Genomic DNA, 22,500 nt, shown 5'->3' with positions numbered 1-22,500 from the left:
ATATTCTGAAAACAATGAACAATATTTCAACCATAACAAGAATAGACTTGAAACAACAATGACATGATGAAACTAGATACATTTTTATTGTCAGATTTCATAACAAACCAATAAAAGCTTAAATTACATTCATATTATATCCCTTTGGGTGAATAACATGCACTGACAATGAACCTAGTCACTTTTACACAAGACAATCTTCACAAATATGAATTGACTTAAATATGACAAAATTATAAAAACGAAGCACAATTGTTTTCTTCTTAAAATATATATATATGCATTTAGTCCGTGACATAGAGCTTAAAGCGTAGTAAGAACATAATTTTAAACCCTTGCTCCCTATGGGTGAAAAATATTGCATACAAACACAATAGAAATACAAAGTTACATGTGAATAAATAATAATAAAACGTAAATGCTAACACAGATATGATAATGAGGATGACTTTAGGCATAAAAAAAGATGAATGAATATAATACAGCAATTGCAATTCCAGTACTGTATGACTAATGAATTACCTATATAAGCAGATATTGTAATGGCTATAGGTGGTGGGTGAAAGACATACCAAAATGCTCAAGGAACTTATGTTGCTCAGTTACTTGTCAGCATTACTTTGGTCCTTTACAAATGCAGTGAGAGTGTCGTAGAGGGCTGTTGCCATTTTGTGCTCCTGTGCATCTTCTGGCAACAGGCTGAGGGCGTGTGTTAATAACGTCACTGTACTTTCTAGGGGAGCGGCTGGACAACGAAGACTTCCGGCATCCTGATGAGGAGAAAACAGGAGAAGGGTTCTCTCAAAACTATGCAGTCAGGAAATAGAGAATAATTCATTTGGAAAAACACACACACACACACACACACACACACACACACACACACACACACACACACACACACACACACACACACACACACACACACATATATACACACACATATATATATACACACACACACACACACACACACACACACACACACACACACACACACACACACACACATATATATATATACACACACACACACACACATATATACACACACATATATACACACACATATATACACACACACACACACACACACACACACACACACACACACACACACACACACACACACACACACACACACACATTTACACACACATTTACACACACACACACACACACACACACACACACACACACACACACACACACACACACACACACACACACACACACACACACACACACAAAACACTTTAACTTTCTAAATAGAATGAAGTTTTCTCAACTACTCACAATATACTTTCATTGCTTAATTTCACTACAATTGACAAGCATCACCAAGACTCAGAATATCTTCAAACCAAATAACATTAATAACCAGCTATACTTGACTGGTACTCACACAGGACTTGATCCATTCCGTAATAGTAGGGGAGGTTAGTGCCAGATGGTGTGCCGTTCTCGGAGAGTTTTCCAGCTGGTAGTTTAGCCTCTGCCCGGTAATGAGGACCAGCTGCGACCCCAGCAAAGTAGCATCACTAATGGTTGGCAGCTCCTGCAAACAAAACCAATAAAACATCAACTATGAGTAATTTAACAAGATTTTGAAGTTAGGCTGTCCCATATATTGTTCATGTTGCACATAAATACCCTTTGATCCTAACACAACTAACTGAAAATGAAACCTTGGTCAATATTGGAAGAGACATCACAAATCATTCTGTATTTCTGCATACACACAAATATGTATAGTGAGTAAATGAATAACAAACACATTTCACAAGCATTTTAAACTATACCTTCATAAGCCTATATACCCAACATATACTAAAAAAGGAAATCTAAAAAGTTAGGAAAACAATAAATCCCACCTCTTCAGCTAATTTATCAAGCCCAGAAGTGTAGAGTTCGCATATATGATGACGGTGTAAAACATCTAGTGAAGTACCCCATGCTCTGCCAAGATCTATTGCCTGGCGAATACTCAGCGAATCTCCCTGAAAAAAGAGGAATTTTGCATAAAACATTTCATATATGTCCTATATATAAAATCAAATATATGTAAAGGTTCACTAAAAGAGGATCTTTCCCAAATTGAATAGCTCTATTCATTCGATAAATCTATAAAAAGATATGCATAACTAGTAATTTGCAATATACCTGCTTAAATTCTGTAGTGTCTGGAAGCGAAGAAACGGCAGCTGTGATCACTCTGCATAAAAGAGCTAAGCGAGCCTTTATCACGGTTGGGTCAGTGTGGCCTCCGATGGTCCAACTGGTTGTCAGAGGTTTGAACAAGACACTACGGTCCTGTGTGAAAAAACAGGAAATTGTCAACACCTGATAGATAATATGAGGTTTTTAAACAATAGCAACATACACAAAAAGCAATTCAGTTTTTTCTAACATTCTTTTTGTAAATACCAATGTTAAGATCCAATAGCACTAACAAAATATCAAGTAAAGAAAAAAAGAAAGGATATTTATATAATGAATTTCAATAGGTATCAAAAAAAATTCAAAACAATCTCATAACATAAACCTTATCATTAATGTCATCCCTCAACACAAAATTCACCAAGAAAATAGGTAAACAACAATAGAAAATCCCTCATTACCTAACCTAATCCACCGTCAAATCAGGAAAGTAGCAAAACGTACTCTCTCACCACATACCTTGCCATCAAAATAGGTCAGCGGCCTCACAGACTTCAGCCCATGTTGCGTGACTAGATAGAGGACAGAGACAAGCTGGTAATGCTGGTACACAAGGTCATAACAGGTCATCTTCTGCATCACTGTCAGCTCTACCAAGGCTGGTGACCCTTCCTGTCCACTCCAGAAACTATCAGCTGGAATAACCAATGGCTTCTCCACCTCACAAACTACATTTGCCTGTTGAGGACAAAGATAAAATTAGTGTTCAACATTATAAATGGATGATTGGAGGGATAAAGTTAAAACTCAAATTCAGATTGCAATTCTGAGAGCCCCATCCCCTACCCACACACAACGTTCAGAGCAATGCCTGTGTACTTTGACAGCATTCCCTTCCCACTGCCACTGAATTACCATATCAATATAAAGAGAAAACATCCTGCACACATTAAGCAAACTTACTTCCATAATCTGTTCAAGGAGAGTGAGTACTGCCTGTAGCACTGGAGCAAGGTTATGATCTCCGAGGCCAAGGTCCCTGCGGCATAGTCTGTCTTTGGGTATCCTCCCTACTTTGTCCATCAGGCTTGTTGTTAGTTGGACAAACTGGCACACCCATGTTTCCCACAGCATCAGAGAAACACCTAGGAATTTTTTGGGGGGAGAGTGTTGTTGAAATATTGTAAATTAAAAATTATATTCAACAGATTGTCAAGACATAATAAAAGTAGCTGTCAAAACTTAACAAAAGTAGCTTCAGTCTTCAGTACAACTCTTCCAACTTACTATTAAAATAACACCTTACAAAAGACAACTAAACAAGCATCCCAACAGACAGAAAAACTTTACCATGTCTAATATGTGAATTCCGTATGCTTCCAACAAGCTTCACAGCCTGCGAAATCAAACTAGTATCATCCCTTGTTTTGTTCCACGCTGCCGATAACTCCCAGCTCATATTCGTTAGAACTGAATCTGCTGCCACGGAATTCGGGAATTTCTTACTGACATTCATTAGAAGTTCTGAAAAACACAAGAATATTTGTATTGTAATTGTGAATAGATTTTTCTTTCTAAAAATAGTGGATGAGAGTCATATATCTTGTTTAACACAGTGATGATAGGATGGCAAAAATACATGCTATATCCATTGTGTTATTGGGTTTTGTTTTGTTTATTAATTGTCTTTACACAAAGCTGGTTTAATCACCAAGGAATCTACTAAGAGTCCCACCTATCTCCTCTGTTTACCCTTCTCCATGAATTTTGGAAAGATTCTTTTCTATTTTTCACTGCTATTAGTATTGTAAACAACAATAAAAACAGGATCAATATCAATGAATTAGATTTTTTTTTTTCAAAAACTCAAAGAAAAGGAAAATGAGATGAGGTCACATAGGCATACTAGTAGCTTCCATGGGTGTCTATCACTTTCTGATCAATATGCCAACAAAATTTACAAAAGAAAACAGAAGACAGTGTGATTCATTTCAATTTCAAAGGGTTAATTCAATTTCCAAATAAGGAATTATACTATGATCTGGTCGATATGAAACAAGAACATACACAAGCACTCTTACTCCCTCATTCCTTCCTTCCTCTTTCTCCTTCTCCTTCTCCCTTTCTCTCCTTCTCTCTCTTACTTACCAGCTATTTTCCCATCAACTTGCTTCAGGTCATTCGGAACAGCATCAGAGGTGACCTCCATTTGATCGATCTGCTCTGAATCATCCTCCATTTTTTCCGACTCCTCCTTCCCCAGCCCTCTAAGCTCATCCTGCTTTCGCACAAGTTGTACCACGCTCTGATGATCCATGCCGGAGCCAATGAACCAGTTCGCAACAAGCTCGGCAACATATCCTGAAATATAATGTGTTATATTCTACTGTACTTCATTCTAACCTGAAACAGACTATCTTTCAGTATTTGAACCTGACACATATTTATTGTCACAGATAATTCTAATCAGAACCATATATATATATTTTAGCCTAACTGAAAAACAAATACACCTCACACATTTTTGTTCTCGCTTTTACTGTATTTTGTTTGTAATTTGATGAGAAAATCACATTTCAATTTAGTTTTCTTAAACTGATCAACTTATTTCTTAACCAAAAGATTGTGACCCAAAATTCGGTTACCAAGAAGTCTGATTGCAATGTTGATCTACAATGTCTGTCCTTCATAAAATAAAACAAATTATTACTCTGATATCTTTCTATAACAAAATATAAAATTCATAATACATATATTTTGACAACTATTCAAGGTATGGCTTAGTGAGAATATGGGTTGCCTTAACTGGCAGGGACCAGCTAATTTTTGGCTCACTACTCATAAAGGCTAAAAACCACAGACATAGAGTAAAATGATGACTACCTTTCCCTTTATCAAGCAGGTCCTTCACCGACACCTCGAGCTTGGGCTGTCTCTGAGGCCCGTTCTCTGGGACGAGCGACAGGAACTGATTGAGAGGAAGAAGACACTCTAACTGGTCAATCACCAGATTCCATTCGACCATCTCCATCGAAAGCCCTTCCCAATCATTCAGAGATAAGCATTTCTGGTCAGTGTCGTCCACTGCACTGGTCTGGATAATGTCTTTTTTGAAGTGCAAGGCATTTTCTGTCACAGAGGAATGCAACCGAGCTTCAAGGTTGGCATGAACGCCTCGACACAAGAGTGCCGCAATGTAGGCTTGGTAAGGCTGGGTGGAGGCCACTAGTTTATCCCTTACTGAGCTCCACCAGGGACTCAGCTGGCTAATATCGCAGAGCACCTTTTCTCCTGCAGGAAAGAGTTGTGTTTTAGATCTGAGAAAAACAAAATGTGAACACCTTTAATACCATACAGAGGTGTGTGTATACATTTGTATATATATGCTTATATATGTATTATATATATATATATATATATATATATATATATATATACACACATGTATGTATGTATGTATGTATGTATGTATGTATGTATGTATGTATGTATGTATGTATGTATGTATGTATGTATGTATGTATGTATGTATGCATGTATGCATGTATGCATGTATGCATGTATGTATACATGTATATATGCATGCAGCATGCATGCAGGAGTGTGTGTGTGTGTGTGTGTGTGTGTGTGTGTGTGTGTGTGTGTGTGTGTGTGTGTGTGTGTGTGTGTGTGTGTGTGTGTGTGTGTGTGTGTGTGTGTGTTTATAGACTATGTTTTCTATGATGTGAATTTATTCTATAATACATATCAAATCCTGTTTCCCAGTAATTACAATAATTCTTGCTAAAAAATACACACACACAAAATAATCACAAACAGAATAGACTCTGTATCACACAATCAAATAAAACGTCAACTGTAATGCATCCCACTTCTACTATACAATCAAAATTTTCCACCCAGAGACTACATGAGCGATATTTCCCACCTGCCAATGTGGACAGGCAGTAAAATATTGTGCCCAGATGAAGGGCTGGCACTGTGTCAGGACTGCAGCAAAGGGACCAATGGTGTAGTGCAACGTGCAACAAGGACTCCAGGTTACTTCCACTTTCTTCAATGGCCTGACTGAACTTCTTCATGCTTTCACTGTGCCAAGCCCAGCCATAGAGGAACTCCCCTGAAACAGAAAGGAAAAGAAGGTTATAGAGCACTTTAGCCGAGCAAAAATGAAAACCAGGTTGTTTCTTTTCAAGTACAACATATGCGTAAATAAGATTTTACAACAATTCTTGAAAATCTGTAAGAATATCTTTGTCTTCCCTCTCCTTTACTTTATCATGAATTATGCAAAGTACACTAGACAGAATACTACAGGCTAACTAATGATAACACTAATGATAAAACCACTGTACAGTAAGCAATAATTACATAACAGCATTTCAAGAATAAGCTGGGCATATACAATTTTCCTAATGCAATTCAATACTATTTCACAGGCCAGAATATAAGTATTGATATATAAGTGCATGAACATAAAATGCCAATTACTGATCAAAAGTCACCAATTAAACAAGTCTTTACTGTCCCTCAAATAACAGTTTCAATCTCTTCAATAAGATGTTAAAAAAAAAAAAAACTTTATTAAGCAAAAGGAGTAACACTTGTAGACTGTATTTGCACAACTAGCTACACTTTCTATCTCCACTTAGTAGCTCAAGCTGTCTGTCTTGCACATTTCAGGTCACAAAATATAACATTTGTATCTTCATACCTCTTAGGCTATTTTTCTCTTTAAATCTAAAGAAACAAAAATGGTACATATTTCACCTTGCAACATTTTTGAGCATCGAAATCTCCCCAATTAAAATAAAACACAATATTTCCAGAAACAGACACTTACCCAATCTCAAAAGCTTCTCTTGTTGAATGTCCTCTTTCATGTTAACAGGGAGTGTTTTGTTGGCCAAATTCTTCACTAAAGATCCTACAGTTACATCCCAGCAGCGAATAAAAGAGCCTATGCTAAAGTTCACAGAAGAATCGGAAAATCGGACCTGCAGGGCGGAAAAGAGTACACTACATATCTGTTACATCAATACCCTTATATACAAGGATATCATATTTCTAAAACATGTCAAAAAGCAATTTCATGCAAAACCAACTATGAACATGCATAATCTTAAACTGTTTTCTGCTAAATCTCGAACTGTTTTCTGCCAACAAAACATTGTCAATTGAAAATATTCAATATGCAAACTAAATGAATTGCATTTAATAAATATGTTAAACTCTTTATTATGCATAACCTTTAATCTAAACAACAACAATTTGATAATTAATATTTATCTCATCATTTACTTGTAATACTGTCAGTAGGAATGAACTATACTTATAACTATCTCTAAAAGCCATAATCTTAACATGATAATCAAACAGATAGAACCTTTTTTGATAACACATGAAAGATTTATTGATTTTCTAGACAATGAACAGGAAAAGGATACAAGATCGCTTTTTGTGGAAATTCTCAATACATTAACCTCTATTTCCAAGATGGAGATAAACTCACCTTCTTTGAATTTGTAGTCTTGGAGTTTGCATAATGTTCAAAGGTCGAAAGAAATGATTTGGTTTCTGCTGGGGTCAGAACCAGAAGTCTTGCAAGTTCCTGTAAGTTGAAAAAAAATAAGAGCACATAATTTTTGAGTTACCTTTGTTATTGTTATTATCATGGTTTAGGTTGTCGTTATGTTGTAGCTGTTGGGTCAGGCTCCCCAGTATAAAAAGCCCACAATATGCAAGTAGACAACTACTTTTACAGGACTATTTCATGACAGTTTTGTGAATGTAAAACTGTGTTGTCCTTTTTTGAACGTCCAGGCTGGGCACTCCTTGAGGATGTGCATGTAACTCTCATTTCCAAGTAGAATAAATGACTTGAGAAAAGAACCATACAGCAGTTTTAATCATGTCGAAAGAAACTGGCTATTTCATGAAAAGAGTCCAAATGACTTGTGTTCTGAACAAGAAACAATTCAGGTGGACACTTATTAAAAAAAACTATGGGTAGGGCCAACTCTTGCAACATCTACATCAGAGTTTGGATCATAAAATTTACAATCACGAATGAATGCTCTCAGACAATGAGGAAGCAAGGAAAATGAACAGCACTGCAGAAAAGCACCATGAAAGTAGAAGACAATAGGAAATATTAAGTAAAAATCCTTAACCCAATGGCGACGGGTCATGGCTATCGCCGTCATAACAATACCCACGATGTGAGGCGTGCGGCTGTCCGCAGCGGCGCCGCGCCAAAACGCCCCGAGGCAATGATTCGGCTTGATGTACCGATATCACGCGCTCAGAGTCGGCGCGCTGCCGCCGTTCGCCAGAGCGTAGAGTTTTTTTTAATTTTCTATACCCGGCGCCATTGGGTTAAAGCTACTCACAAACTTAGAAAAAAAAAAAGAAACTGTTGCATTTCCCCATTACATCTGAATATGACTCCATATGTATACTTTTAATATAGCTAAATCATGTCTAGAATTAAAATAGGTATGCACGAGCATAAGTATTTGAAGGCATGGGGGAATAAACAAACAGGTATGTTCACTTGTATATATCCATATAGGGAAAAAGAGAAGAACCTACTCACCAGCACCAAGGTTTCATCATCCGGGTCCGGTGAAGCTTCCCGGCTCGTGTGCAGCTCCACCAGCACCATGTAGAGTTGTAACAGCTGCTTCAGGCGGAGAAGCTGCTGGCCGAGAAGACGACTCTCGTGGTCTTGGCTCTGAGCACAGTCCTCTGAAATTGGTGTTAGGGTGATTATCACTTGTACATTTTCAATTAAAAAAGGTGAGAGACGTAATATACTGTTAATATCGTTGAAAATTATACAGATATTTTAATCAAATGCAATAAGTTTCTATAAAATTTATTTGGGTTCATTTAATGATGTCCACTATGGTGCATAAAAGAACAATTTTATCTTGATTTTAAATTCCCCACTTTTCAATGACCTTTTGTGTGGCATTCACATTTCCTGCTCTTTGCATTTAATTTACAATTATCATTCTAAGGATGCAATCAATGAAGCAAAAAAGGAAATGAGAGTGAAAATTCGTTCACATTCACTTTCACACGGAAATCATCAATTACTTATTTTCTCTTTTTAACGAAACCTTCTGAACGGACAACCAAACCCTCTCACCTTTATCCTCTTCTGTGCCAGGACAGTAAACAGGTAGAAAGATGTCCAGTAAACCCTGCAGCAGCGACGAGGTGAGATGCTGCGACAGGATCAGGGCCTGGACTGCCTGTTTCCGAACGCCCGATGTCTTTATCTCGGAGACGGTCTTCAGTACCTCTTCCTCATTATTGTTTCTCAGGTGAGACTTGAGGGTCTTCAGAAGGTGCAGATCTCGGGCTCGCTTGCTTGTCTTACCTCTAAAGGAAAAAAATCAGTAGAAACAATAGATATTAGTACTACTGTATCTACATTGTAATCCTAAGTATGTTAAAGAAAAAGAATAATAATATGAAAAATGTAAAAAATATGAAGAATACAGAGAAGTAAATAGTAAGAAATGTATATAACAAAATCATAAAGAAAATTGTCAGCAAAACTCACCCAAGAGCCATATGGAAAGGAACAATAACTTCGCTAATTTGCCCGTCGGGAGTCACAAACAGCACTGGGAAGACCTTACATCGGACACCTCGCACGCTGTTCACACCAAGCAGGGTGTGTGGAGTGTATAATAACCTGTAATAGAAGACCTGGCTTTCAATTAATGTTCAGGATGAGATAAATAAAAAGATAATATAGCAAATTCCCAACAATTCCCAATAATCCCCCCCCCCCCACACACACACACACACACAAAGTAGTTGTACCAATTACCGTGAATGCTTTGGCACATTGAATGCAGCAACTCTTGGCCCTTGCTGTGGGGTCCACACCTCCAGCAACCCTCTCCTTGGTGCGTATATTAGCAAGAACGCAACCTGCCTCTTCATTCCCCCCCATTCCCCCTCAACTTCCAGCCAACCACAGTCTGCATCTCTGTAACCTGGAAATATTTCCAAACTTATTAGGTTATTTTGCAAAAAATAGCAAGATTAAGTATATACTTCTTGTTTGTACTAAGAGAAAGGGATGACCTTCTTGGCAGTGTTTACTTATCATTTAGTATTTTCTATGGTTGAAATTTCCATTGAAAGGAGATAGGAGTACAAAGTGACTGCATTTTCTAACTTCCTTCCTGGCTAGTTATCTTAATACTGCAACGATGTTTATTACTGCTAACAGTAAGTAAGGCTCAGCCAGTTTTTCACATGTCTTTCAAACAAAAACTATATGATATTTCCTTCAGTGACAATCCCATTCATTTAAGAATGAATGAAATTACTAAGTACACTTCAGACACATTGTGCATCATGCTTAAGATAACAAAATTTGGCTTACAGATCAACACAGAGTAAATGTGAATGATGTAGTGAGAACTGATTTCAGTCCAAACTGACAGTGAGCTGAAGCCTAACTTCAAGATTTTACTAGTAGTGGTCACAACATACTAATGATTATGTTGTGACCACTACCATATGCATCTAGGTGTACTTTACTGTCTTCAAATTCAGTAAAGAAAGTCTTTCTTCCCATTAAAAGCATGAAATGTAAATGTACTCTTATGCTAAATAAATTGCTTTACTAGATTCACTGCTATTCATGGAATGTGTCTAATTGCTCATAACTTTAGCTTAGTTGTCATTTTGACTTCTAATCAATTACTTAGAAGGATGTTTGTATCTATTCATGTGCCTGAGTTGGAGGGAGATGTGACCTGCCAGCCCCTAAAAGTCCGGGCCATACTCAGTGTTGACAAATTCTGTTTATTTTCATAAGGATTTCAAAGGTATACTTATGAGAGACAACAAATAAAATGCAATAAAAACTATAACACTCAAATGTTATCATTTGATTTATACAGACAATTTCAATATACATGCATATATTACATTACCTTTCCACATCCGCAAGGCAACTCCTCTCTGGACATCAATCAGTGTGACACGTCCAAAGTCATCTGTAACTGCTGCTAGTCTTCGTCCAGGGGCCAGACTCAGGGACAGCCCTGTTCTTCTTTTGTCAGGAACAGACCATCTAAAAACAAACAAATGATATTGGGAATTAAACACATTCTTTACTAATACCTCGTAATTAATTACAGATTATGTGTTGCTACCACTTACTTGTATGGCAACGGTGTTGCAGGTTCAATTTTTGGTTTCTCTTTTGATTTCTCTGCTTCCCTATTCTTTCCTCTTCCAAATAGCCAACCACTGAAATTAATAAGGAATACCTTCAGCAGCATGAAAAGATATTAGAATACATCCACTATGTACATAAAAGTAAGCACTCAGTAAGGGTTAGACAACCCTTGATGAAGACCTTAGTCATACTACATGGTCTGTAAGCTATATTTTATAATTAAGATACCTAGAGTTTTTGAAACCATGTAATCAGATTAATACAAAACTGCAAGTTAATCACTTATAACAGAATATTCACAGATAAAATTTCAGGTTTCCATTCAGATCTTGTCATTATGACTTACTCTCAAGGGTTTCCTTTATGTATAAACCACAAAAAAAAAAAATGAATATGAAATCTCTTAAGAAAAGCATTGCTTGCCTAGAACAGTTAGCAAGCTAACTGTTTGATGAAGAGGTTAGATTAACTTAACCTCTTGATGGCAGGTGAAGAAAATTTTAAAAACTACTGGCTCGTAGCGCTTCAGCGCATCACCGTGGCGTACAGCTGCACGCCACAGATTGAGCAGTTTGTTATGACTCCTCAGGGTGTGACCCATCAGGAAGGAAGATGAACAATAACAGGGCATAGCTTGGGCAATCTAGCTGCTTCTTTTACATGATGTATAATACCCAATATTTTTTTTTCTCTCGCTCTTAAAATGCATGAAGACTTGAAAGGGGGGGAAAATATATAGCGATCGTTTCCCTAAAACTAATAGAATTTGATAGGCCTGGGCCAAAAAAAATTAATGCTGACTAAAGGCTGTCAAAAACCTGTTATCACATACCTAGCAGCTGAAACAAGTGCATCCTTCAGCTTGCTTGCATAAAGAAGGGCAACATCTGCAACAAACGGTGGGGCTGACCCTTCTTGGGCATACAGAAAACCAACAAAAGGAACACGCCCAACTGTGAGAAGGAGCGAAGATGCTGGTACACCTGTTGGTAGAGTGTGCATTAGGGTGATAACTTTTCCCATGTAAGCTAAGTCTGCATGAAGTGAGACTTCTTGTCTTTAATCTACAAGCACATAATGAAGTTAGAGGTGAAATCATTATGGAGAATAGCACTTCTGATGGCTAATATCTATACTTCTGAAAAGTATTTGCCTCACTAATTACACATTAAAATGTGTGTAAAATTCTGATGTCTCAATGAATATAAGAAATAATAAATTAATAAAAATAACAAATAATTGAAGAAACAAATTGAGGAACAGTTAAAATTACTGAATGACACAATGTTACTTAAACTGTCAGTATTCATTGTTCTTTATGGATATTAAAAATCAGATAAAAACAGAAAAAAATATGGTTCAAAGCACAAAATCTCATTTTCCACAAGCCTGGAACTGAATCACGAAGGGTGACTTCAAGCAAAAAAAATCTAATCCGGATGCAAAATGAAACTGGTTGCCACCTTACCGGAAGACACCACATGATTGAAGCCCTTGGCGAGCGACGTCTGCGCCAGGTGATCATAGAGATGCGGGGGAGTGACGCCTGGCCCCGCGCAATCCATTACCATTCCCTGATCCACCAGACCCCATTTCTTATATCCTAATGGTGGGACACTCACATTCTCTCCCCCACTCGCTGCAGCTGTTTTGGTAAATATTGAAGCTATTAGAAAACTGCAGCTTCTGTGAGTGAAACGGAAACAAAGTTGTAGCTTTATTCTTTAATAATATACAAATATTCCTGAAATATATCTTCAGTTTGGTAAGTTTTCCAAAATACTTCTAGGTTCTGGATTAAACATATTTCACATCCATGACATCAAAAAGCAATTAGCTATTCTTTACTGGCTGACTGGTAAGCAATTAAAAGTCAGAAACCAAAAATAATGAAATACCTTTAGCAACCTGATTTCTGCAGCCTCGGAGAGTTTGAAAGAGGGAAAATCCATCAATGGTAGTTATAGATCTTGGGTAAAGAATGATGAGTTCCTCGCTGGTATCCTGTGACAGAACTGCCCTGCTTCCGTCTGTCATAGTGCGGCACTTCAGACTCAACACAGGCCCTTCTTCAAAGATTTGTGAGAGCAGGACCAGTCCACACTGAAAATACATTCAGCATCTAATCAATTCAATTCAGTTATAAGAAGGCTACTTTGGCCTTGCATGAGAATAGCCAGAATTTTTCATCAACAGTCTCAATGCAGTCGAAGGATATATGTCTCCAGCAAGATCACTGTTCTGTTCAAAATCTTGTACCAAACACTCTTGCTAATTTGCATAACATTACTGTCTGAACTGTCTGTATTACTGATTTACTGGTTACTTTTAAAATACATTGAAAAGATTTTCATTTGTCGGACCTACAATAAGTAGTGAACAACATACTTCAGTATACATAGCCACATAGCCAGACGTAAATCCAACGATGACACAAGTCCAGTCTGGTCCACCTGTGCTGCTCTGCTTCTGGGACAAGAGCGGCAGACACAATATGGCATTTATTTCATCGCTGGAAAAGTGAGAGTGGAGTGTGTAAATTCATATAAATTCATCTGGGAGATTTCTCTTCTGAAATCACTGATATGTGAATATCACTTGAAAATATGGTTAATGAGATATAATGCATTACTTAAAAACTATATATTAAAAAATCTTTCTGTCCACAGCTGACTAGCAAATTCTATCACATTCCTCAAATTATTAGTTCCTGTGGTGCTGAATCATAATATTTCACAAAAGTACTGAATAGAATTTATGCACAGTTTTTCAAATCACTATAAATTGATCTAAATGACATAAAATGAACAAAATGGCTCACCTTGCACCATAACCTACAGTCCCTCGCCACGTCACAACCAAACGCATCTTGTTTTCCTCTTCTGCATAACTTTCCCATCGACCTAAAATGGAAAAGTAAAAATGGCATATCTTCTATCTGTATATATATTTTTCCACTGGAACTAATTCACGTGTTCCTGAAGAATCCTACTGGTTATATAGTGCCATAAACATCCATACCTATACGTACTTAACTCTAAATCTATATTCCTATAAATGTAAATATCAACATAAATATACAATATCTATAACTATCTATTTCTATATATACAGATATATAGATATTTCAACTTCCTTAATGCCTCAACTCACGTGACAATATTGCTAATCGATTCTTGAAGCCAACTGCCATAAGGTCTGAAGTAGGAGAGGCTGCAATATAACACTCTGCTAGCCATGATGTCTCTGGCTGTGGGGAAGATGAAGAATGTGTGGCTGTGCTGTTGTCTCCTCCCTCGGGCTTAGTTCCTCCTCCTGGGTCCATATCCCCCCAGTCCTCCCATTCTTCGTTCCACTCCGATGCTGTTCGCAAAGACAAATATTCAGCTACTGATGCTCATGTGTTTCCAAGGGAGCTCCTTATTGAATTCTATAGTGTAATTTCCATTCCCTTTCTCCTTTCTTTTCTTTCAATGTATATCCTTCTAAAGCATTTGCAAAACAAAACCCTAAGTACCTGTCAGCTGAGAAGAGGTGGACCCTATAGAGGGAGAACCTTGAGAGCCACTCGGGGTCAGATGTGGACACAGCCATTGCACTACGTCTGTGGTGTTCCCAATGGCAGCTATTTGATCCAGTAGGCAAGACATCTATGATAAATCTGGAAGAAAAATTAATCATTAACAATAACAGCCATATATCATAATCATAATCCAGCATATTAATCAAATAAGGGAAATACCTATCTATTTCACAGCTATGGTTTAATTAATAACAAGGTGGACAAACTTTGAGTTCTGGTTCTTCCTGAGCTAGGAATAACTAGGTCGTAATCACTACCAAAGAGGCTCAAATTCTTAAACACTAGATCAGCACTTGGCTACTAACACTTCAAATCAATACATCTGGTTCTAGATTCTTCATTATTGTGGAAAATATACATGAAAAAAACGTCAATAAATTCACTGTAGACCATTTAATAAATTCATTTTTAACAGAAAACCGGTCTGAGAATGAATGTCTGGCTGCTAACTGAGTTGCACAACATATGTTGAGGGACTAACAAGGAAAAAAGGATTTCATAAAGCTACATCTCTAAATTTCACATAATATCTTAAATATACAACACACACACACACACACACACACACACACACACACACACACACACACACACACACACACACACACACACACACACATATATATATCGTATGCTTACATGTTTGTGTGTACATATGTGAATATATAGATTATCAATTCCTGATACTCATGTCCTTAGTAGCTACACTTATTTGCTGACACTTTCTTCATTATCTACTACACACTTACAATGTTCAGTGACATTAAAGCATTTGGTGGAAGTTGAATTACAATATACATAACACATGTATTTAGTGATTTGTTAGTGCAGATAGGACTTAAGTGTTTTGAAATCCAATGTAAGAAATTTATTAGCCTATATTTCAATATTCGTTTCATAATATCAATCCCTTGTATAATCTTATATTAGGTATGTCAATACAATTTCATGATTTACTCTTGTTGTACCTGGAATCTTAAGTATTACCGTAATCCTACACTCCCTCTTGCCTAATCTTCATTTGTACTTTTAATCTGTTTATGAATTCACAATTTATTGATGTCTCCCTGAAAGTTTTTAATATCATATTTTAAGAAGTAAAGATTTGGAATATATTTCATACGGGTCCTCACAAGGATGAAACTTAAGGTAAACCCAATAACGAAGATACAAAATAACATAATTATGCATTAAAGAAACAAAGTAGAGAAAAGGGCTTGCAGAAAGAACGGAATTCAATCACTTATCAAAATCCATGTATCTACATCTCAATTATGTCCAACAATGTCGTAGGCTCCATGCTTTGTCCTCTAACACTGGCCAACAGATCTCCTCTACGTAACTTCAGGCCAGGGAGAGCCCGTTAACACCCTTAGTAATTATATTGATCAAATAAGGAATCATTCCATGCTCAATCTTCCCAAAATTATTAGCCTTTGATAGAGCACAAAGTATGGAGTCTAGTGCATTACTTTGTGGGATACGGTCAAAAAATAAATAAATAAATAAAAGAAATCTCAATTTGTTTCGGAAAATATTGACTGTTATTGAAGGATTGGTCTTTCTGTTTTGGTTTTGTCATTACTCGTCTGACATTAGGATGACAGATGGCTCACAAGATCCTTAAATACGGGCCAATATGATTAGCAGATTAACAATTCCCCAACGTGAATTGCCTTAGTGAATGAAAAACAATTACGTGTTTTCTAAATAAAAAAGAAGGAAAAACAGATATCAAGAAAAAGAAAAAAGAGGAAAACAACATAAAAACAAAACATCACTCTACCCAAAACGCGCAAAATCCTCTAAAAAAAGGGATTTAACCCTTCCCTACAGAAGACATCCCATCACTCGCGCCCTATTACAACCCAGACTCGGAAACCAACCACATTTCCCGTCTTTGGAGGCATAAAACACCGAGGAAAAAGCTGTCACTCGCCTCGTCTCGCGATCAGCTGATGACGTCTAAATATTATGGTCACGTGACTTGCGGGTCAAATGAGGATCTAGGTTTTATTTTTTATTGTTTTTTTTTTTATCATTTTATCGCTATCTCTCTTTATTTATGTTTCTTCTTGTAAAGGATGTTGTGAAATTATTAGGTAAAGGTTTTTTCTTTAGGGGGGGGGGGTGTTGATAATTGTATTTTTTTCTCGCTTTATATATTTTTCTTTATTTTTATTTATTTATTTTATATTTTGCAATGCAGGGAAGTACTGTATGTTACGAGGATGCGTATTGGGTTGTATAGTAGAGTGTTATGATATGTTATAGTTTATATTATATTATTTTTACATATCTTTTGCGATGATATGCCATATACTACGTAACATCATATTTATCAGTAAAATAAGTTATACTTGAATGGGGCTTTGTCATTACTACATTTTAAAATATTTATCTTATCTTTATATATATACATATATTTTTTTCCTTTTTTTTACCAAAGTTATCAAAAGAGGCGTAAAGATAGGCCTATCATAGTAAAGTAAAGTAATACAGAGTCGAACATTTAATGAGACCATTTGTAAGAAAAAGCAATACCAAAATAAGACATATAAACAAATAAACAGAAAAATCACGCTAAAAAGAAAAAGAAAAAGACAAAATTTAAACCAAAATAAATCAGACTCTCATTTGACTGGCGCCAAAACCCTCCGAAAACAAGTCGAACGAAGGAGAGAAAAAGGGAGAAAAACCGATAAAAAACGAGAGAAATAGAAGTGAAGCGATTACTTTCCAACTTAAAAAGGCGTCAGGAACGTTTCCTTTAGTATTTCCAAGCGTTTTGATAAGTGATTGATGTGAAATATGGCTTCGTTGGAGAGCAAAAGGTTAGCTCCTCTCGTGCTTAGGTAATTCCTTCATTAACTCCCTAATAAAGCATTAATTTAATTTAATTTATGGTCAGGTTGGTTGTTTTATGCTGTGGTTTTAAGAAAAAGGTGTTAATTATTGCATGGAAGGTGTACTTAACATACTAACATAACTCGATAATTATTACATCTCGAAAGCCATAATTAATATGTATTTGTAAAATTAACAAATTAAATATTTCTTTAACCACTTTTCTACGCAGATTGTGAATGCAAATTGGATTTTTTATTGTTATGAGGTCATAGGATAGGCCTATAAAACAAAGGTTTTTTTTTTTTAAATATTTGGCTCATTATTATTGCAAATTCTTCAATAATTATGGCATAGGCCTAGTCTCCTCGAGCCGGCACTTGCAACGCAGACAATGCACGGAAATGGCAGACAGGAGAAATCTAAAAAAAAAAAAATAAATGAATAATATTAGTGGTTTAAGAATGAGTGAAATGTCATTCATTTATTCTTTATTAGCAGATGTAGGAATAAAATTAAAAAGGCAGTATTGGTTTTCAAATTATTGTCTTTTCTCTCATGATTATATGGCATATTTGTGTGTTTTCCAGTACTTCCCTTCCCTTTCATTGTTCTACTTTTACAATTTTTTCAACATGAATTCCACATGTGTTTACTGTGGCATGATAGAGCTTGGACTGATTTTCTGTATGATGATAAATTGCTAGAGAGGTTTACGGCTCTTCTCATGCCAGAATATATATGATCCAAATTTGTTGGAGTTTGAGCACAAATAGGCCATGTAATTTGCATGTGGCTAGTTTAGGTACACGCAAGTCTTCAGGATATTTATTGACAGACAGTGTTCGACTTCAGCCTTGATAAGATTTATGCATCTTCTTCTGTTTTGTGTTTTCTTTCTTTTTGGAAAATATGTTGCTGTTGCTCACCAAACAATTTGTAGTGTTCAGATGCAGAAAATCAAGTATATTTTGCACAATACTGTAATTTGTTTTTACTAGAGCAGTCTATTTACATTATAATATTTTTGTGTTACATTGTTCTTATGTTGTATTTCACCTTTCCTTAATAATAATGATAATCTACACAGTTGCTTGTAGGCTTATATTAAGCAAAAGCTGTTGAGCTTCTGTCCATTACCATTTAGCTATGTAGGTCTGATTTTATCCTCAATAGATACTGATATTTTTTTTCCTTTTTTTCCAGGATAAGGAAACCAGTTTCCTATCAGATGGACCTAGATGAAGGTATTGGTGAGTTGGTATTGCAATATGATATTTAATCATGAAATGTGTATATTACTATCAACACAGACATATTTATTCTCATAGGCTTTATATTAAATAAAAGAATTCCTTTAAGAGAGTTTTGTAGCATCAACTTCTTCTCTTCCACAGATGACGATTTTGCAGACTTCACACCACCATCAAAGAAAAGCAAAATTGATAAAGAAGGGAGTGAGGATTATCAGAAGGAAAAGAACAAAGACTCCAGTAAGAAGGAGAAGAGAGAGAGCAGAGAGGAGAGAGAGAGAAGACACAAGGAGAGGAAGGACAAGAAGAAGGATAAGCACAGGGACAGGAGCAGAGAAAGAGAGAAAAACAAAGACAGGCACGAGAGCAGCAAGGAGCGCCGTGAATCCCGCGAAAGAAGTAAAGAGAGACACAGTAGTAAAGAGAAGGATAAAAGTAGGGACAAGCACAGAGACAGAGCGAGGAGAAAGGATTCGGAAGAGAGGAGCGGCAGAGAGAGGCGAAGTTCCAAGGAAGATGGAGAGGGAAAGAGAAAGGAAGAGAAAGATGGAGCCGAGTCCACAGAGAAAGGAAGCAGTGACAAGAAAGATCGGTTGCCTAGTGCTCCAAACCAGGACAGTGTTCCCATGACGTCGACTCAGAACTCTCCGCGAAGAATAAACCCTAAACCTAGATTGACTTTGGAAGAAAAAATATTCCAGGTGGGTGCACTTCAGAAAAACAAAAGAAAAAAACAAAAAAAAAAACATTGTCAGATCTAAAGGGTGATAAAAGTGACAGCTACCCCTTACTGTAGGATTTGCCCTCTTAACTTTTCAATTTGTAAAACTTTTTAAAAGTTGGCCAGTATGTCCATAACTTGCATAAATCCCTAAGACAAATGGTATATATTATAATAGAATTTTGCCTTTTCAGTTATACTGTTTACATTATCTTTCTTCTGTTTATATATTTATTTGTCTATCCATCCATCTATATAAAACTTTTCCTTTTACATATTATTTCTCCTCCTATTACCCTGTCAACGCTTCTTGCTCCTTTTCCCTGTCTATGGAACATTTTTCCAGAAGTGCCTGTGATTATAGTTGTACCGATGTACTTGTGAGTTGACAGAGATGGATAGGATAGATAGATAGATAGTAAAGGACTTCTTCCCTTTAACTGTAGCATGGATATATGTACTTCTTAGGTATCTCCCATGATAAGAACCAAGCTAGTATTTAAGGTTTAGAGTAATAGTAGTAACCTGCAATCAACAATGATTTATTACTGCATTCATTTGTAAAGTTTAATTATAGTTAATTTCCTGATGCACCGTGTGTGTGTGTGTGGGTGTGGGTGGGTGTGTGGGTGAGATAGACAGTTCACCAAAGACCAGCTGCTAAGCCATAAAGTATGAATGATTTTTATACCATTAATTACAAATTAAGTTTAGAAATTCTTCATTGCAGAGGGAACTGGAAGCTGCTCTTGCAATTTCAAAAATAGAAACTGTAGGAAGTCCTCCATCAGAAGAAAAACCACAACAAGCTGATAAACCACAAGAGGACAATCAAACCAAGCAGAATGAAGACAAAACTGAAACTACACCATCTGAGCATAGTTCTATCTTGCCCACTGCAGTCACAGCCAAAGAGAACCACAGTCTTCCCGTAGAAGAGAACACAGATAGCGAAATCAAGAAAGAAGACGTGATCATTGCTGAAGAGAGGGGGCCGTCACCAAGCACTGAAACAGATGCCAAGCAAGATCAGGCATCTGCGGCACCAGAGGATTCAAATTCCTCGGCAGCACCAAAGGAGGAGGAACCAAAGCTTACGAAGTCAAGCCAAGAAGAACCAGAACCTGCAAAGTCTAACAAAGAGGCAGAGTCAGTGCCTACAAAGTCTAACAAAGAGGCAGAGTCAGTGCCTCCAAAGTTTAACAAAGAGGCAGAGTCAGTGCCTACAAAGTTTAACAAAGAGGCAGAGTCAGTGCCTACAAAGTCTAACAAAGAGGCAGAGTCAGTGCCTACAAAGTCTAACAAAGAGGCAGAATCAGTGCCTACAAAGTCTAACAAAGAGGCAGAGTCAGTCCCTACCAAGGCCAGTGTAGAGGCGGTGCAAAAGTCTACGAAGTCCAGGAAAGCAGCAGAGCCAAAACCTGCGAAGTCCTATAAAGAAGAGGAGCCAATGCCTGGAACATCCTGGGGCCTTACTAGCAAAAGACCAAGAAAAACTGTTGTCTTTAAGGAAGGTAATTTGCTTTAGTGTGTTTTTATTATCTTTTATTTATATATATACCTGTTTTTTTTTTTTTTTTTTTTTTTTTTTTCCCCTATTACTTAGCATTTAAATTGTGATATTCATGATATTGATGCTGTTATATATCCATGTATGTATGTACTATGCAGTATTGTGTAGTTTTCTGTCATGATATACTTAGTGTCTCACCATGAAAATTCAAGTGTAATAATTTAAATGGAGGATGATTTTAAAGATCAGTGTTGAATTATTCATAATTATATTTAATCACCTCTTTTTTAAAAATACAGTAAAAAAAGAAAGTACTCCCTTACATAGTGAAATTATTTTAGCTGAATAACAAAATCTTTGAAGCATAGTCCCTGTGTTACTTTTAAAGAGAATTAATTTTAAATGTATTAAGTATATTATAATTAATCAGATTTTTTATTGATTTGTTTTATTTATTTACTTTTTTTCTTTTTCTTCCTAGATAGCGATTCAGACAGCTTTGATGGCTTTGACGATGCTGAAGCCTCAGATTTCTCGGAGGAAAGCGACTTTGCCCCAAGCCCAAAGAAGAAGGCCAAGAAGGGAAAAGAGAAGAAAGAAAAGCCACCTAAGAAAAAGGCGTCTAAACCATCGACCAACACAAAAGCCAAAGACAGAAATCCTCCTCCGGAACCCTCTCTCCCTAAAACACTGCCAGCTGCTAAAAGTTCACCACCCAAAACTAAAGCTACGGACAGAGTTCCTTCCGTGGTGTCCTCCCTTCCAAAAATGCCAGCAGCAGCAGCAGCAACAGTTTCCTCCGCCAAGAGAACGCCAGTTTCTGAAACCAAAGAAAACACGGCACCTCGGATACAACCTCCAGCTGTGTCAAAGGCTAAATCTAGTATACCTCCTAACAGAACTGTTAATAATGCTAGTAAAGTAAAAGTTTCACAAACAACAGCTTCCAGAGAGACAGCTAGTTCTTCACCCAGCTCAGGAGGTATTACAAAATCTGCGGGACTTGCTAGATCACAGTTCAAAAGTCCGGTACTTAATGGCCCAGGGATTTCGTCAGGAAACTCACCCACCTCGGGAAGACCCATTGGTTTGCGTCTCGGCCTCTCTAGGAGGGCGAATTTCAAGCCTTTACACCCAAACATGTCTGCAAAGGATTAAGGAAGATTATCAAATTGATGCTCTTTTAAATGTACATCTAATTCTATA

The 22,500-nt window shown here is 36.8% G+C and overlaps 2 protein-coding genes across 6 annotated transcripts in view; one reads left to right on the top strand and one right to left on the bottom strand.

Annotated features, from left to right (window-relative positions):
• Positions 1-16,948, bottom strand: part of LOC125041387 (rab3 GTPase-activating protein non-catalytic subunit-like) — a 17,012-nt gene extending 64 nt beyond the window's left edge. The window contains exons 1-26 of one of the 2 annotated variants that reach the window (XM_047636293.1): positions 16,900-16,948; positions 14,895-15,038; positions 14,531-14,740; positions 14,199-14,280; positions 13,766-13,889; positions 13,276-13,480; positions 12,846-13,022; positions 12,210-12,360; positions 11,359-11,448; positions 11,130-11,269; positions 10,010-10,178; positions 9,737-9,871; positions 9,317-9,552; positions 8,759-8,910; positions 7,673-7,771; positions 7,004-7,157; positions 6,089-6,280; positions 5,044-5,451; positions 4,309-4,521; positions 3,511-3,684; positions 3,124-3,305; positions 2,680-2,898; positions 2,164-2,313; positions 1,875-2,000; positions 1,406-1,558; positions 1-770 (exon numbers count right to left, since the gene is read on the bottom strand). The exon at positions 1-770 is cut by the window's left edge and continues 64 nt beyond it. In XM_047636293.1, the coding sequence (XP_047492249.1) occupies positions 603-770; positions 1,406-1,558; positions 1,875-2,000; positions 2,164-2,313; positions 2,680-2,898; positions 3,124-3,305; positions 3,511-3,684; positions 4,309-4,521; positions 5,044-5,451; positions 6,089-6,280; positions 7,004-7,157; positions 7,673-7,771; positions 8,759-8,910; positions 9,317-9,552; positions 9,737-9,871; positions 10,010-10,178; positions 11,130-11,269; positions 11,359-11,448; positions 12,210-12,360; positions 12,846-13,022; positions 13,276-13,480; positions 13,766-13,889; positions 14,199-14,280; positions 14,531-14,740; positions 14,895-15,027 (4,242 nt within the window). In that variant the 5' untranslated portion in view covers positions 15,028-15,038; positions 16,900-16,948 and the 3' untranslated portion in view covers positions 1-602. Of the gene's footprint in view, positions 771-1,405; positions 1,559-1,874; positions 2,001-2,163; positions 2,314-2,679; positions 2,899-3,123; positions 3,306-3,510; positions 3,685-4,308; positions 4,522-5,043; positions 5,452-6,088; positions 6,281-7,003; positions 7,158-7,672; positions 7,772-8,758; positions 8,911-9,316; positions 9,553-9,736; positions 9,872-10,009; positions 10,179-11,129; positions 11,270-11,358; positions 11,449-12,209; positions 12,361-12,845; positions 13,023-13,275; positions 13,481-13,765; positions 13,890-14,198; positions 14,281-14,530; positions 14,741-14,894; positions 15,039-16,846 lie in introns of both variants that reach the window. The other variant, XM_047636292.1, reaches the window with a different exon arrangement.
• A 661-nt stretch (positions 16,949-17,609) lies between these two features.
• The window catches only part of LOC125041392 (serine/arginine repetitive matrix protein 1-like), a 5,040-nt gene continuing 149 nt past the window's right edge, over positions 17,610-22,500 (top strand). Inside the window, exons 1-5 of one of the 4 annotated variants that reach the window (XM_047636302.1) lie at positions 17,610-17,794; positions 19,014-19,054; positions 19,205-19,761; positions 20,512-21,295; positions 21,776-22,500. The exon at positions 21,776-22,500 is cut by the window's right edge and continues 149 nt beyond it. In XM_047636302.1, the coding sequence (XP_047492258.1) occupies positions 17,772-17,794; positions 19,014-19,054; positions 19,205-19,761; positions 20,512-21,295; positions 21,776-22,452 (2,082 nt within the window). In that variant the 5' untranslated portion in view covers positions 17,610-17,771 and the 3' untranslated portion in view covers positions 22,453-22,500. Of the gene's footprint in view, positions 17,816-19,013; positions 19,061-19,204; positions 19,762-20,511; positions 21,296-21,775 lie in introns of all 4 variants that reach the window. The other 3 variants (XM_047636301.1, XM_047636300.1, XM_047636299.1) reach the window with 3 other exon arrangements.

The sequence above is a fragment of the Penaeus chinensis genome, chromosome 30 (genome assembly GCF_019202785.1).
Source record: "Penaeus chinensis breed Huanghai No. 1 chromosome 30, ASM1920278v2, whole genome shotgun sequence".
Lineage (NCBI taxonomy): Eukaryota > Metazoa > Arthropoda > Malacostraca > Decapoda > Penaeidae > Penaeus > Penaeus chinensis.
The sequence above is the reverse complement of the archived record's forward strand: the minus strand, read 5'-3'. Positions and strand labels throughout refer to the sequence as shown.